Source organism: Harpia harpyja, chromosome 14, assembly GCF_026419915.1.
Source record: "Harpia harpyja isolate bHarHar1 chromosome 14, bHarHar1 primary haplotype, whole genome shotgun sequence".
NCBI lineage: Eukaryota > Metazoa > Chordata > Aves > Accipitriformes > Accipitridae > Harpia > Harpia harpyja.
In genome coordinates, this window is record NC_068953.1 from 6951076 (window position 1) to 6965364 (window position 14289).

A 14289-nucleotide genomic window follows, 5' to 3' on the forward strand; every position below is an offset into this window, starting at 1 on the left:
CGCGTGGGGGAGCTGTGGGTGGGTGCTGGCAGCGCTGCGAAGCCTGTCACCCGCGGAGGAGCTGCGGGCACGTGGAGGCGGAGAGCGGCGGCTCCCCCTTTGTTGTGATCCCGTCTGCTGGCGGAGCGCTGCCCTCCCCCCCCCCCCCCAACCCCCCACCGGCCTCCTTGGGCTGGGTAGGGTTGGGCTGGGGTTTTGTTTTGTTTGTTGGTTTTTTTTTTCCCTTCCTCCCCTTCTTCTTCCTGCTGGCAGTCAGGATCGGTAGTAAAAAGTTTCAGATTATCTCGTACTGAGCGATGCAGACGTACTGGGATACGCTTCTCTTAGTGGTCCGCTGAAGTGCTGGGTTTTCAGCATCTTCCTCTTGGAGTTAAAGCCTTTAAGGTTTAGTTTTCCAGTCGTGCTCGTTTTAAGTGCTGTAGAGTGTTCTTTAATATTAGCACTTCAAAAGCTTTGGATTCTTTGCATCCAGTTCCCCTTTCTGTGTATTTTTTATGACTGTTTATATTGTGACTTTGTTCTTAATGTGAGGAGCAGTAAACCCGTGAAACCAGTTTCACTTTCAGGTTGTTGCTGGAAATGTTTTAAAGTGTAGCAATTTCTGTCCAGTGTGGCTTTAAAAAAAAAAAAATCCTACTACAAAGCATATGCTGATTATGGTAGAAACTACTGTGTGTGAAAAAGTAATTCGTTTTAAAATAACGATTTAAAATGTGGGTGGCAGCCCTTGTGACTTTTCACATCTAAAACCAGTTAAAACTGAAAGCTGCAGGGCAGTCTTCTGTATTTTAAATTAAAATTATTTTGCAGGTTGGAGAACCTGCATTTAACTTATTTGGTTTTTGTATTTGTTTATAACAGTCCGATTTTGACTTGTAAGGAATGGAATAAAAAGCCTGTGAGCGAGTCTAATCTGGAACATTAAATGGGAACTAAACCACTATATTCCTTTAAAAAGGCAATCAATAATAGTCTTTACTCGTTGCTTCTGCCTAGGGATCTTTTTGAGAAAGTCTGTAATGTAAGCTGTAGCGAAACATAGTAGAGGTATATGCTTTCCTATGTGGAAGTTATTGTTTATGCCACAGGAATAGTTTAGGTGTTATTCTTGAGAGTGTGTAGGCTTGTGCACGTGTAAAAGGATTGTACACTGAAAGTAAGAATTCTCTTCATTGTTCTCTAAAGAGCTAGATGACTGTGGCAGTAATGATAATCTGTACAAAAGTTCCCTCTCATTGGCTTTCATTTCTCTTACCTTCTAAAATTTGATTTAATTTTGCAAGGCTTTTGATACCTTCTGCAAACTACTACTGCATACCTTCATTTCTCAGGTAAGTCAGTACACTCTGGGTATGTGTGATATTTTGCTGAATCTGGCTCTGAGCACATGGAATGAGTTCAGATGTTGAAGATTTTGGTTTTGGGTTGGTGGTGTTTTTTGGCTTTTTTAAATTTAAATTGTGGTGGTTTTTTTAATGGTAACACAGTGTTTAAAGTGAAGTATTTGCCTCTTCCAGATACTCCTGTAAGGGCTTTGTAGAAACATAATGGAGTGTGTAACAGATTTTCAGTTTTCTCAAAACTCGGATATTTCACATATTAATCATCACATCCCCCCCTCCAAAATTGCCTGCTAATTTGATATATTTTTTTATGAAAGAGTCTCCCCTCTTGTGTGAAACCCCCTGGGGAAGAGGCTATGGACAAAACCATTGGCAAACAGCAGAAACTGGCTTCAGACAAAATGCTGTCATACATAGCAAATGAAGAGACAGGAAAAAACATTTCTGTAATTTTCCAGCAGAGATTTTACTTATAATAAGAGTGGAAGGCACATTTCCAGATAGAGGTGAGTTGCTTATATAAAAAAGTAAGTTTGGTTGGTTCTGATTTCCAGGAATCCCAAGATGTTTAGCTTTGGGGTTTTTTTGTTTGTTTGTTTTTAATGAAAGCTGAAAGTATGTTTTCTTTAAATTGGTACCATGTTTGAATTTTCTTTTTTTGTCATGCTATGAGACACAATTAGACTTCAGTTCCACAGGGGGCAAGCTAGTATTACTACAGTAAATTATTTTGGCCAGCGTACATTCAGAAGAGTTGTAATAAATTAGTTCCATCGTCTTGTTTCCTTAATGCTAACATCCAGAGCTAAAACTAAGCTTGTAGCATAAAACATTAATGAAACATTTTGAAAACTAAAGCTGTGCATCAAATTTAATACCAACTCGGAAATACACGATGGGAAATGCACGATCTGTTAAGGATATGTAATTAAAGTAAATGTGTCTTATCACAGACCCTTGGCTTGAAGGTTGTGGTGACCTCATTGTTGACCTTGGCCTCAAATACCATCTGTCCATACTTCTGTCATGTTTCTGTGGGTTAGATGTGAATATAGAAAGTGATGCCTATCTGTATAGGTGCTGGTAGGCCTTTGTTAAGCTACAGCTCCTGTACTTGAAGCTCTAAATTGCTGCCTCTCTGAATTCAAGCACCAGATTGATTCAGTAGTAACAACAACCATTTTGAGTGGTTTGAAACCTTTCTGTGACTCTTTTGGATCATCCTCCTTTGGCCAGGATGCACTTACTTGGGGGCAAGAAGTTTGGTTAATTAATAACGGGGCATTTTTTGTACCAAGTTTTTACCTTCAAAACACTTTCCATAAATTTTGCCAAAACTTGAGCATAGTCTTCATCAAGACACTAAAGCAATTTCCTGAGTAAGTATTTGATGTCTAATTAGCATTAAATGGTTTTATTTTGTGTTTTAGCCATGCATTGTTCACTCTTTGTGACCAATTTTTTATACTCAAAGGGTAGTTATTACGCTCAAAGAATGTATGCTATACATACTGGTTTGCTGACCAAATTCAACTGTATATATGTAAGACTGTACGTTAAGAGAGTGAGAAACTAGTTATTTTTCATATTTGTTTAGAGTTGCCTTCCTGCTTTTAGGGAAACTGGTTTCCTTAACTATATTCTTTTATCGTACCATTTGCCTTGTGTAATGGTTAATTAAGATTATTTCTTAAAAATACATTGCTGCCAAGTATTCACAGGGAGGAGAGGAAGAACAGGAAAATGGGAAGTTGGGCAGAATAAGAAAGCAGTTCTTAAGAGTTCCTTTCTCCACCCATCCCTTCAATAAAGAAAAGTATGTGAGAAAACCCCCAAGCAAATAGTCGTACAGGCTTATTTGCCAGTCCCACTTACCCTAGACTTTGTGTTGCTCTGTCTAAAAATCTTTGCTGTTGAGGAACTGGTAATCTCATTAGCAAAATAAACCTTAGCCAGTATGCGGAAAAGTTTGTCTCGTTCTTTTGTTTGTGCATTGCTTCCGCTTAACGTACTAGTAGACTCTCTATTAGTGGTGGAGTTACTTAAGCTACTGCTCTTTTGGTATTAACCAGCTACAAGGTTCTATGTTTTCTAGTAAGCCATACTCCTGCTCCTGCATGTTTTGCAGATAGGCAGGATGCTACTCCCTCATTTGTTAGAAGGTGAAGAAGACTAATCTGGTTCAGTTTTGAGAAAAAGACAAGCTCCTCAGCATGATTTTTAGTGCTAAATCCAGCTTCTAAGAGTAGCAAAGTTTTCTGCGTTTTTGGTTTTGGCTTTTTTTTTCTTTTGTATGCCTATATTGTGAAACATGGATTGATCTTACTATGGTTGTAATTGTTAGATTAAGTTACTACTACTGTTAGTCTCTGGTAGCTTTTTTGAGTGAAGGACTGCATTCTCACGGACAGTGTCTCAAAATTCAGTGGGAACACCTTGCAGGGTAATAAGCTCTTCCTTCTGAGGCTTCCATTCAGAGAGGTCCTGTAGCTACCATGGTTAGGTGCTTCTTTGTCAGACAGACAAGATATTGCTAGTCAGCTGAGGCACACTGCTGCTCGTCACTTGCAAGAACTCAGCAGGAATTGCAGGCTGCTGCTGTTGCCGAAGTATGGTTCTGTTTGAGGCATATATTGTCCTTTTTGTAAGGATGCTGGTTTTGACATTTGAGTTCAGAGCTGTACCCCAACTTTTTCCTGTTTCAGATATTAGAGGTCCTATTCTTTTGCAAACTCCACCTAAGTTCTGCAGGAGGGGTTACCGGATACTCCATGTGTTGTTCACTTGTTTCTACAAATGCTGTGTTTCAACATGGGTTGAAAAGAACCTTAGTGGTGTGTATTATCAAAATAGAAATGTTTTTATCTGCTCTAGCAAAATTCCGGCATAGGTATTTGCATATCATCTTTCCTAACTTCCAGCTACTTCTGCGTACAGAGTACTTTGTAATTTTTTTGTTGCAAAACTGTACCTTTTCCAAGTCTCACAAAACATATTTTGAGTAGTTTCCGCAGAATATCCAGGCAATAACTATAAATTAACATTAAGAGTGTCCTACATAAATTATCTGGCAAATGTGGTCATCTTCTGGCAAAAGCTTGGATAAAAATGTTTTATAAAAACTGCAGTATTATTTTAAAACAATAAGCAAAGCTGCTGTTTTGAATCACTCATAACTTGACCTGGGACGATTTGGCCAAATATAAAGTAAATGGAAAGTTGACATGAGACTTGTTTTGACAGTGTAGTTAAACTCGACAAACTTGATGATTGCTACTTAGGAACTTGTATAATGCTGAAGAATGATTTTATTAGTAGAGGGCCCAACTTTCTATATAGAAAGCGAAAATGTTTTCTCATCTGTGGATATTTTGGCAAAGAGGGCTTGGCAGTAATATTGAGGTTCTAAATATGTGATGCAAAAGAAGAACCAAAAAAAAAAGAGCTAACTGTGCTATTGTGGTATCTGCCATTGTAATCTTGCACCATGCTTCAACTTGCCTAGAGCAGCCTGTCTTCTCTTCTGTGCCACTGGTCCTTCATCTTGCCTCCGACTTCCCATTTTTTCTGTCACCTTCCCTTGCAATGGAAGCAGCGCTGGCTATAGAGTTTCTCTACTGTAGCACTGGGAATTGGAGGGACTAGGAATGGGCTGCACTTTTCTTCCTTCTGAGCTGCTACAGCATTTCAGACCTCCGCCAGCAAAGTACTGGGCAAAGCAGAACTGCCGTGTGGGTCCAGAGTTCTCCAGTCTGGAATGGAAAAGGGACGTCCCAAGACTACCTTGTACTGCAGCCTCCACTTAGGGTTGAAGTCCTCCTTTATGTGGGATGAAGCCCTAATCTCTTAGTAAAATCAGATCAGCTGACTTAGGGAGGATGAGTGAATGAGGAAGGAGACCCTGCCCACGAGCTCTGAAACACCACTAATATCTATCTGTAATACTAGAAGGGATCATGGTGTTCTGGTATTACTGTTACGGATGGTTAATATAGTATTGCATTTTATTTCTTAGCAGAGACTGTGGTCAAGAAAAGTTAAATATTGTGAGACATTAAGGAGCTCATGAAATCTTGAGGAAGATGACTAGTCTTCATGTTCTGATATGTAAATTACTGGCACTGTTCGCAGAACACTGTATCCATGGCAACGTTGTGCTCAACTTCTGCCTTAATCTACACACACGTGCACACACAAACAAATAACTGATCTTACATCTTGTTGGCTAATAACATCAGTAATAGTGTACAGGTAAGACTTGTTACCAGTGCAGGTCAGGACTAGGTTTTGTTCTGCCATTGCTCAGCGTTTCCTCTAATGCTTGCAACTGTTACCCTAGCTACTTCAGGCAGATGTCAGTTCCTTCAAGGAGTTGTCAAGTTGTGCCCTATCCTAAGTTTTGATTGGTTTTAATATAACTTTGGATTGTTGGCTGAGGAATGTGTGCGTAATTAACATTACACTGACTTTTTTTTGTTGTTTTGTTTCACAGCTGCTTTAAGTGTTTTAAATTTGTTTATCTTATTGCATAACCTTTTGTGCTTACTGGTTTTTGTTTGTTTGTTTTTTAATTGGATTGGGTCAGTGTGGAAATCAGGTTTCCCTTTTAACTATAAGGAAATCCTTCCATAATAGGATTTAGTCAGATTGCAAAGGAGAATAGAGAATATTACAATAAAGGGATAGCATGGCAGAAAAAGGCTCGGATGAGATCCAACAATAAAGATGTTCAGGCATATACTCTCTAGGAAAGGGATTTGGGGAATTACTGTGATGAAATCTTAAAGCTGTGAATCCAAATGCAGTTTAAGAAGGAAAAGTCTGATCACATATTACTATTTTTCTGTCTACAATGACTTTTAAATAAAATTAGCTCTTGGAAAAGGAAGTAGAGGCAAACGCTTTCATAATATTTTTTTTCTGTTTCCTTGGCTATATTTCATTCTCCCAACTTGTGCTTCTATTGTAGAATTTGTCTTCTCTTTATCTGTTATTTCCTCTCAAACTTAGTAGATGCTGTTAAGGATAATGGAAATACTTGGAAATTTTTTTTATTTTTTTAGCTTTATGAGGGCAGCTCATGTAGCAGTAGCCTTGTTTCAGTAGAGCTGTGTAAGATACTAATAAAGTGAAAATTGTCACTGTATTAAAATGCATGTATTGGATGTGCATCAGAAGAGACATCAGTTAATCTATTGTTTATACTTTAATGTTTTTTGTTGGAAATTGCTTAACTGCTATGTGCTTTTCAAAATTGTACGGTTTTGTTTGGCCTCAGATTTTTTGGTTATAGGAAGACTCTATTATGTAACAAGTTTTCGTGTATGACAGTGGCAAATTAGTCCCCTTTCTATCTTTTATCATTTGTACAGACCCTATTGCCATAGTAACTGAGCTCTTCATAATTGTTAATGGATTAATCCTCAGAACATCCCTGTGAGGTAGAGAGGTACTCCTGTTTCACACGTGAGAAACTGAGTCATAGGGAAGCTGAGTGACTTATCGATCACCCCACAAGCCAACGAGAGCAGAGATATACTCTCATTTCTGTTCCTGTGGAATAGTGCCCTCTTGATTGAACTGTCTTTTCTCTGCCCAGCTTTCTCAAATGAATGAATTTTAGTGAAATTGGCTGCAGCCATCTGGAATGTGCTCATTTGCATATAAGATCTGTGTGGCTGTCAATATTCAGCACATCAGGTTTAATGAAGTCTGAAGACACCAAAAGAAAGAAATGTATGGACTGCTACTGTGTATTCTCAGTGGATTGTGAGATAGATTTTTCTTCCTGTATATCACAATACCAAAAATTGGCTAGTTTTGACTATACCATTACTAATTTAATGGGCAATATATGGCTCGTATTTCTGTGCTGATAGAGCAGTTTGTTAGTACATCTACTTTTGAAGGCTGACTTTGACTTTTGAAACCTTTTAAGCTTGACTTTGAAATACTTGCATTCAGAATGCTCTGCTATTCTTTGGGGGTTTTGTTGTTTGTTTGTTTGTTTGTTTTAATTTTTAGACAGAACATACTTCACGAGCAGAAAGGAAAAGACGTGATTCATTCGGGATGTTTGACGGTTATGATAGTTGTAGTGAGGACACCAGCAGCAGCTCCAGTTCAGATGAGAGTGAAGAGGAGGTTGCTCCTTTGCCGTCCAGTCTCCCAATTATAAAGAACAATGGACAGGTCTATACTTACCCAGATGGCAAATCTGGCATGGGTAAGTATGTGGTGCATGAATACAGAGTTTGATATTTATGGGGTTTAGGCTGTGCTGTGAGTTGTGAGGGTCCAATCCCAAATGTTGGTCCTGACTGAAAAGGGACCAAAACAGCTGAAGGGTTGGGGTTGGTTTGTTTTGGGAGGGGGGCATTGTTTGGTTTTTGCTAAACTGAAATAACATAGATTTTTGAATCCTGTTGTCAGGAAAGAAATAGTATGGGAACATCTGTCCTCCCATCAAATGTGTGTTGTGTATATATGCACATGCATGTGTATGTTCTCATGTATGTTGTTTTTATTCTTTGAGCTTTGAGGAAAATGTCAGTGTGTTCTCTCAATGCTTGGGCATTTATTCTCTCTACCCTTTGTTATACATACAATATATTAAAACATATTTCTTCCTGTACTAGGAAAACTTGATTACTGCTACTGTATAAATTCTATTAGTGTATACCTGTTCACTGCCCACTAGCTGTGAGCTAGAGTATACTGGAAAAAAAAAATTAAAAAGGGAAGAATGCTTTTATCATCGGGTAAAAAATATTTTAGCCAAAATCATTAGTGATTAGTAGAGCTCTCTCTGGGTAGAATCTTGGTATTGTCTCATTGGCATAAGTTGGTCACAAACTCTTATTCATCATGGAACAACTCAGTGGGTGATGGTGTCAACCTGAGAAGCATATGATTCCAGCTAGAAGAGAATATTGGTGGGCTAGGTTACTTTGGGTAGACTAATTTATGATTCAAAAAAGAGATCTGGGTTTATTTCAGGTTGGAAGTATTAAATATTTAGAGGAAATCAAGACTGGCAGGCCCAGATTCAAAGCAGACGTTTCCTTGAGAACCACAAAAACACAGAAACTGGCTTTGGCTGATTTAGCTGGGTCATTCACTTCTACCAGTGGTAAAATTAATAGGGAGCAGAAAGGAGGCACCCTTTCATCAGTGAACTTGAGGTTCTTAAGTGTTTCACTGACATTTGTGGTGGTGGTCTTAAGTTATTTTTCTGTGTGATTCTTTTTGGGGTCAAACCCTAAGAAACTGTTCGGTGGTGCCACCTACAGGACTTTCCTTATGTCGTCTTTGTTCTGAATTTTTACTGAGGTCTTTATTACACTCTTAACATTTGGCTCTTTCTCTCCTCTGATTAGCTACATGCGAGATGTGTGGAATGGTTGGTGTCCGTGACGCTTTTTACTCTAAAACAAAACGCTTCTGCAGTGTGTCATGCTCTAGAAGCTATTCATCAAACTCCAAGAAGGCCAGCATTCTGGCCAGACTTCAGGTAGCGGTACAGACACCATTTTTTATATACTTATTATAGTCTGTGTTTGTAAAACTTGCATGATATTTTAAGATAAGTCAAGTTTCTTAACACATTAAAATTTTCACAGGAGTGCTTTTGTAAGCCAAAACTCAAAACCATATCAGTAATGAACAAATTGCTTTGCTCAGCAGAGTAAATTACAGAGGATACTGACTCCTTATTTCAATTCTGCTGCAGTGGCCCGGCCCTTCTGCAAGAAAAAAATCAGGAAAAATCTTCAGTCTACATATTTAGTGACTTGAAATTCCATGCATCTCATACCCAAGATACTTCCTGGCTTTAGAGAGCATAAAGGTTTATTTAGAATTGTTGTGTTTTGTTTTCGAGGGTTTTCTTAACTATATAAATTTGCAAACTGGGTTTTGGTCTGTTCACTTAAAATAGTAATCGAAAAATCATGAAGATATATTTGTAACATTCAAGAAAAGATGTAGAAATGTCAAGAAATATCATTATATACTATCTCAAAGTCATTGCAACAAATGCCAAGAAATTGCATTGGTATAAATTAGATTAAAAGTTCTTCCTTTTGACCTGCTTTTAAAAGAGACCTTTTTTTTCAGTTAAACAGCAATGAATCTATAATGTGGTTCAAGTTGGAATACTAGTACAAAAGTAATGTTTTGGACATTCTTTGTTGGTTTTTAAATTTATTTAATATTACATGTAGTTTTGTGATACTTAGTCAACTTCCACTCTGTGGTGTTCTAATTTTAGTTAAATGTACCAGAGAGGTGCTACAGACCTACGGAAGCTTCCTGATGGGAGTTTGGAAAGACTTTATTTACTTAGCTTTTTTTGTTTTAGGGTAAACCTCCAACAAAGAAGGCTAAAGTTCTACAAAAACAACCCCTAGTGGCTAAATTAGCAGCATATGCTCAATACCAAGCAACTTTACAAAACCAGGCAAAGACTAAAGCAGGTAATGGCATATGAACAGAGCTGAAACAAATTCTTGGTAATACAAGATTTGTGGCTCATTAGCAGCTTGCTAAATAAAATAACTTTCTCTTAGCAGCTGTCCCTGTGGAAGGTTTCAGCTGGGGTAACTACATCAATAGCAATAGCTTTACAGCAGCTCCTGTTACCTGTTTTAAACACGTAAGTATTTTTCAATATGTGCTATCCTTTTGTGTGTGTGCATGAGAGAGAGAGAGTCCATGTTAATTCTTGAATTCATTTTTGCAAAACTTTCATATCCAAATATGTTTTATGGCTTTGGACTATGAAACTTATATTGTAAACTGCAGTAGTATGACTACGTTTTAGATAGGTATGTTTGGTTTTATCTGTCCTTTAAAACCATTCCGAACACTATCAGTTACTCTCATCATACATGCTCTCATAAACAAAGAAAAAAGTAAAAGGAGGACTATTAAACCCTTGTGAAGTTATTTTTCTCACTTTAAAAGTGCAAGATCATCGAATGCGCTACGGAGTATCAAACCAACCAGGTCATGCAATATTAGAAGTAGTTACAAAAGGCTTTTTAGATTGTCAGGCTTGATCCATTATGTTGAACTGATCTTTTGGTTACACATTTGGATTTGGGTTTTTTTTTTTTTTTCCTTTGTTTTTAGTCAGATTCTCCATCAGTCGTGCTGGCTGGTAGGGTAGAAATTGAGGAAAATGAAGGGTTTTTTATAAATCTGAAATTAGAGAAGTTGGTTTTCTTTGTATTAGAGTTACAAAAATTTCAAACAGAAAGTCCTTGGTCATTACAGAATGTAATTAGGGGATGAGGAAAATATTTAGCAGCATCTGTCTTTAATGTGTTTGTTAAATTCCAATTATTAGATCTTGTTTAAAATACTGTCGGTACTTGCTGTCTCTTAAGTAAAAACTTTCTGACAGAGTGTTTTCTCAGCATACATTTATTTAGTTAGTTAGTTGGGAACTTGAAGTGTTTCATCTTCTTACAAAAGTTTTATTTTGCTCAAAACTATCTGATGAAAATCGCAATCAGAACAAACATTTTGTTTCATGGAAGTTGTCTGTAAGGAGGAAGAGAGACATATTTTCTGTCCAGTTCTGGAATTCATGCTGAGCCCTGTCAACTCATAAATCAGTAGGAGTTGAGGGCTCTTGGCAGTTGGCACTTTCTGAATAGCACCCTTTATGCTTAGAGGCCTTAACTATTGCCCAGAACAGAGCCTTGCATTAGTATAGCTCCATGAATTTGTATCAAATTCCACGTGCTTAAGTAAGCATGTTTGCACTTTGCTATCACACTTATGTACATGCTGTAATAATTTCATAAGTACATATCAAAAGGTATTGTTTGATAACGTGGACTGTACTATTTATAACAACAAATGCTTCATGATGTATGGCATCCTTAGTTAGGAAACAGCTACGGTAGTTAGGTCGCTTGTGAATTATGCTGTAACATTCCACATTAAAAGGAGTTCTATGTTCCTTTCTTAGTGCTTCATTCATTAAGTTGAATGGTACACCAATAATGTGAACAGATACAATACTAATGTTCATATTTTACCTTGAGTAGTTTCACAAGCTGCATGGCAACAGTTCTGCTAAGCCTGAATGTTGTTTCTTTTCTGTCCCCGTTTTCCTTTTATATAAAAGTAAAATGCAATTCCTGCAATATCCTTTGGAGATTTCTACTTCTTTGGTGGACATTAGTTAGTGTAACAAGGTAGTGATTTGCATTTAGTTTTGCTGTAATTATTTCTTTGAAAAATATATTATTTAAACCAGTCAGGATCTGAAAATGCATTAGTACTCTTGTTAGATCCTTCTCTCTCTCTCTCCCCCCTTCCCACTGGCCCCCCCCCCCGTTGATAACTAAAAGAAACAATACTCTTTTTGTCTGTCTGGAAAGATTATTGTTACGTTTTCTGTGAGCTATATTGCTTTGATTTGTAAAAGTTTGTATTAGTTGTTTGTTTACCATCCATATTGTGGATCCCATGCACATGTGTGTGTCTGTGAGATTGAATATATAAAGCTTAATCCGTTCAAAACAAAAGTTTTGAATTGACAGTAAAATCGTGACGCATCTACCCTTAAATTTTTTAATAGATAAAATATGCATCTGGTTATACTGGGTGTATCTGTATGGATATTTGATAGGGAACATTAGGATCAATATTAAAGAAAATTTAAGGGAATTATAAAATGTGGGATTTAGCTTATTGATTATTTTTTTAATAACCTGGCATACTTCAGTATTTCAGGTCTGATGTAATTCTCCCAGATCAGCTGGGTTTTTTGCCTGGGGAGTTATTTCCTCTTCAATTTAAACCAGTTACATTTTAGAATTAAAACATTTAAATCTTGAAGTTCTCTCTATCTCTTTCTCCATATGGGAAGAATTAATTTCAGCCTTTAACTGCCCTTATTGTGGCTCTTGTACTTCCCTGTTACCTTCATTCCAGGCTTCAGTGTTGAGTAACACTAATGAAATTCACTAGCAACAGTACAACTATGCCTACTTTATAGTTCAGTAAACTGAAGTAGAGAATCTGCTTTGGTTTATGTCATATAGGAAGCCTGTGATAAAGCCAGAATTACAGTTTGTGCACCTTGCAGCTTTTTTTTTTTTAAAACTGCGTTAATCAGACATGCAGCAGTAGCTGATGCAGGGAGGAAAACTCTTAATTTAATGTTTTTAATATTGTGTTATAGCTTAGTAACATACAATGGGCTCATTGCTAACCTGCATTCCAATTTCATTTTCTTCTAAACAGTTTTTTCTATATTTGCTTTTATCAGCTCAAACTATTCCTAGAAATGAAAGCAACTACAGTGCCTTGAGTCATTTGTCAGTACTTAATGTACAACCTAATGCACAATTAATAGTAATTATTCTTTTCCACTCTGTTGCTAGTGGGATGCACATTTCCTGAAGTTAAGAATTTTTCAATCTTTCTTCCAGTTGAATTTTATTCTGAGCTGAAATATTTTCATTCTCTTGGTTTCTTTTGTTATTAAAATAAACGAATAGTTTGCTCTAAGGGAGCTTTTCCAGGATTTTACACTAGGTGGCAGTGCTTTGCTTTGAACTTTTTAACTTTAGACCATTTTGCATATTGTCTGCTCTGGCATTACCTTTTGTTGTGGTACTGTTCACACACAAGCCTTCAGCATTGTAGTCTTATGCTTCAGGAATTGGTAGCATCACTTTGCCATTAAAATCCTGATTCAAGTTTCAACTCTGAAATCATGGCAATGTCGGTGCCATCCAAAACCTTTAGAAGCCACGAGAGCCATGAGCTCATTTAACCCACAAGATCTTTGTTCAGCTAGACATGTGGGGATACGTAGCCTTTAGGTGCTCCTGTCAAACAGGACCTTCCTGATTGCAACTTACCTTGCAGAGAAGGCAGCTGCTGCTCACAGATAAACCCTCTCAAGTCATCTCCCGGCGCAGGAAGCGATGAACCAGATCTTCCTTGTTTGGGAGTGACGTGAAGTGGATCTCTTCGTCATGAGTCTGAAAGGTAAATTTGTTCTTACCTGTAAATTATGGTTCTGCTAGTTCGCACTATGCCAATCCAGACTTCAGAGTTACCCTTCCAGCCAGCAGATGAATAAGACTTAACACTTACATAGTGCTTTGAGTTTTTCAAAGCACTGTGCAAAAATTGATTGGTTAATCAGATGAAGACAGAGAAGACATGAAGGAAGATGGCTGTTATAGCCCTGGTTTATCCAGTCTTCCTCCCTTAAGAATATTCATAATGAGTAAAAAAGGAAAAGATGGCACAGTATACCAGGTATACTGTAAGCCATCACTTCAAGACAGTAGTGTTATCTGGCATTTCGGTAGTGATGCTACACAGGATGGCGTCCTTCTTCTAAAGGGTGAGCCATATGGATTGGTGTAGGAGAACTAGCAGAACCAATATTTTCACAGACAAGGACAAATTTAACTTTCTGCTATTTCCCTCTATACCAATCCATGTTCTAGAAATAAAAATTTGTGACATTTCCATTACTATTTGATGTGAGGAGAAGTGTTTCTATATACTTTTCTCTCTGAATCAACTGAATAGATGAGCAGGCAGTAAAATATCTTTCAATTAAGTGCAGCTGGATTATGAAATTATTCAGTACTGCTATTTTAGATTGTTTGGCCTCATCTGTATCTCTATACAAGGCAACAAGATTTACTAAAATATGCAGTTTGAAAAGTTTATTTCCCCAATTCAATTCAAAAATCTACACATGTCAATTTAGAGATGATAGAGAATATGTAATAGGACTTGATTAAGAAGCTGTATCTGCATATTTTGTGTGTGAAAATAAGCCATCATCTTTCGAGTTGTTTTTTCCTCTGTCTGCCAGGTGGCAGAAAAGAGCTCTGCAGTCTAGACTGGTGTAGATGGGACATAGCAGAACATGAAGAGACCAGGCTTCAAGAATAAG

At 37.4% G+C, this 14289-nt stretch overlaps 1 protein-coding gene across 13 annotated transcripts in view; it reads left to right on the forward strand.

The window, feature by feature from the left end:
* The window catches only part of MBTD1 (mbt domain containing 1), a 40453-nt gene that overhangs the window by 783 nt on the left and 25381 nt on the right, over positions 1-14289 (forward strand). For 3 of the 13 annotated variants that reach the window (XR_008238224.1, XM_052807671.1, XM_052807670.1), the window contains exons 2-6: positions 1284-1331; positions 7368-7569; positions 8723-8862; positions 9706-9820; positions 9914-9999. Coding sequence is in view for 12 of the 13 variants with exons in the window: in XM_052807671.1 (XP_052663631.1) it covers positions 1284-1331; positions 7368-7569; positions 8723-8862; positions 9706-9820; positions 9914-9999 (591 nt within the window). In the remaining variant the exon portion in view is untranslated. Of the gene's footprint in view, positions 1-1283; positions 1332-1660; positions 1850-5358; positions 5595-7367; positions 7570-8722; positions 8863-9705; positions 9821-9913; positions 10000-14289 lie in introns of all 13 variants that reach the window. The other 10 variants (XM_052807680.1, XM_052807678.1, XM_052807673.1 and 7 more) reach the window with 10 other exon arrangements.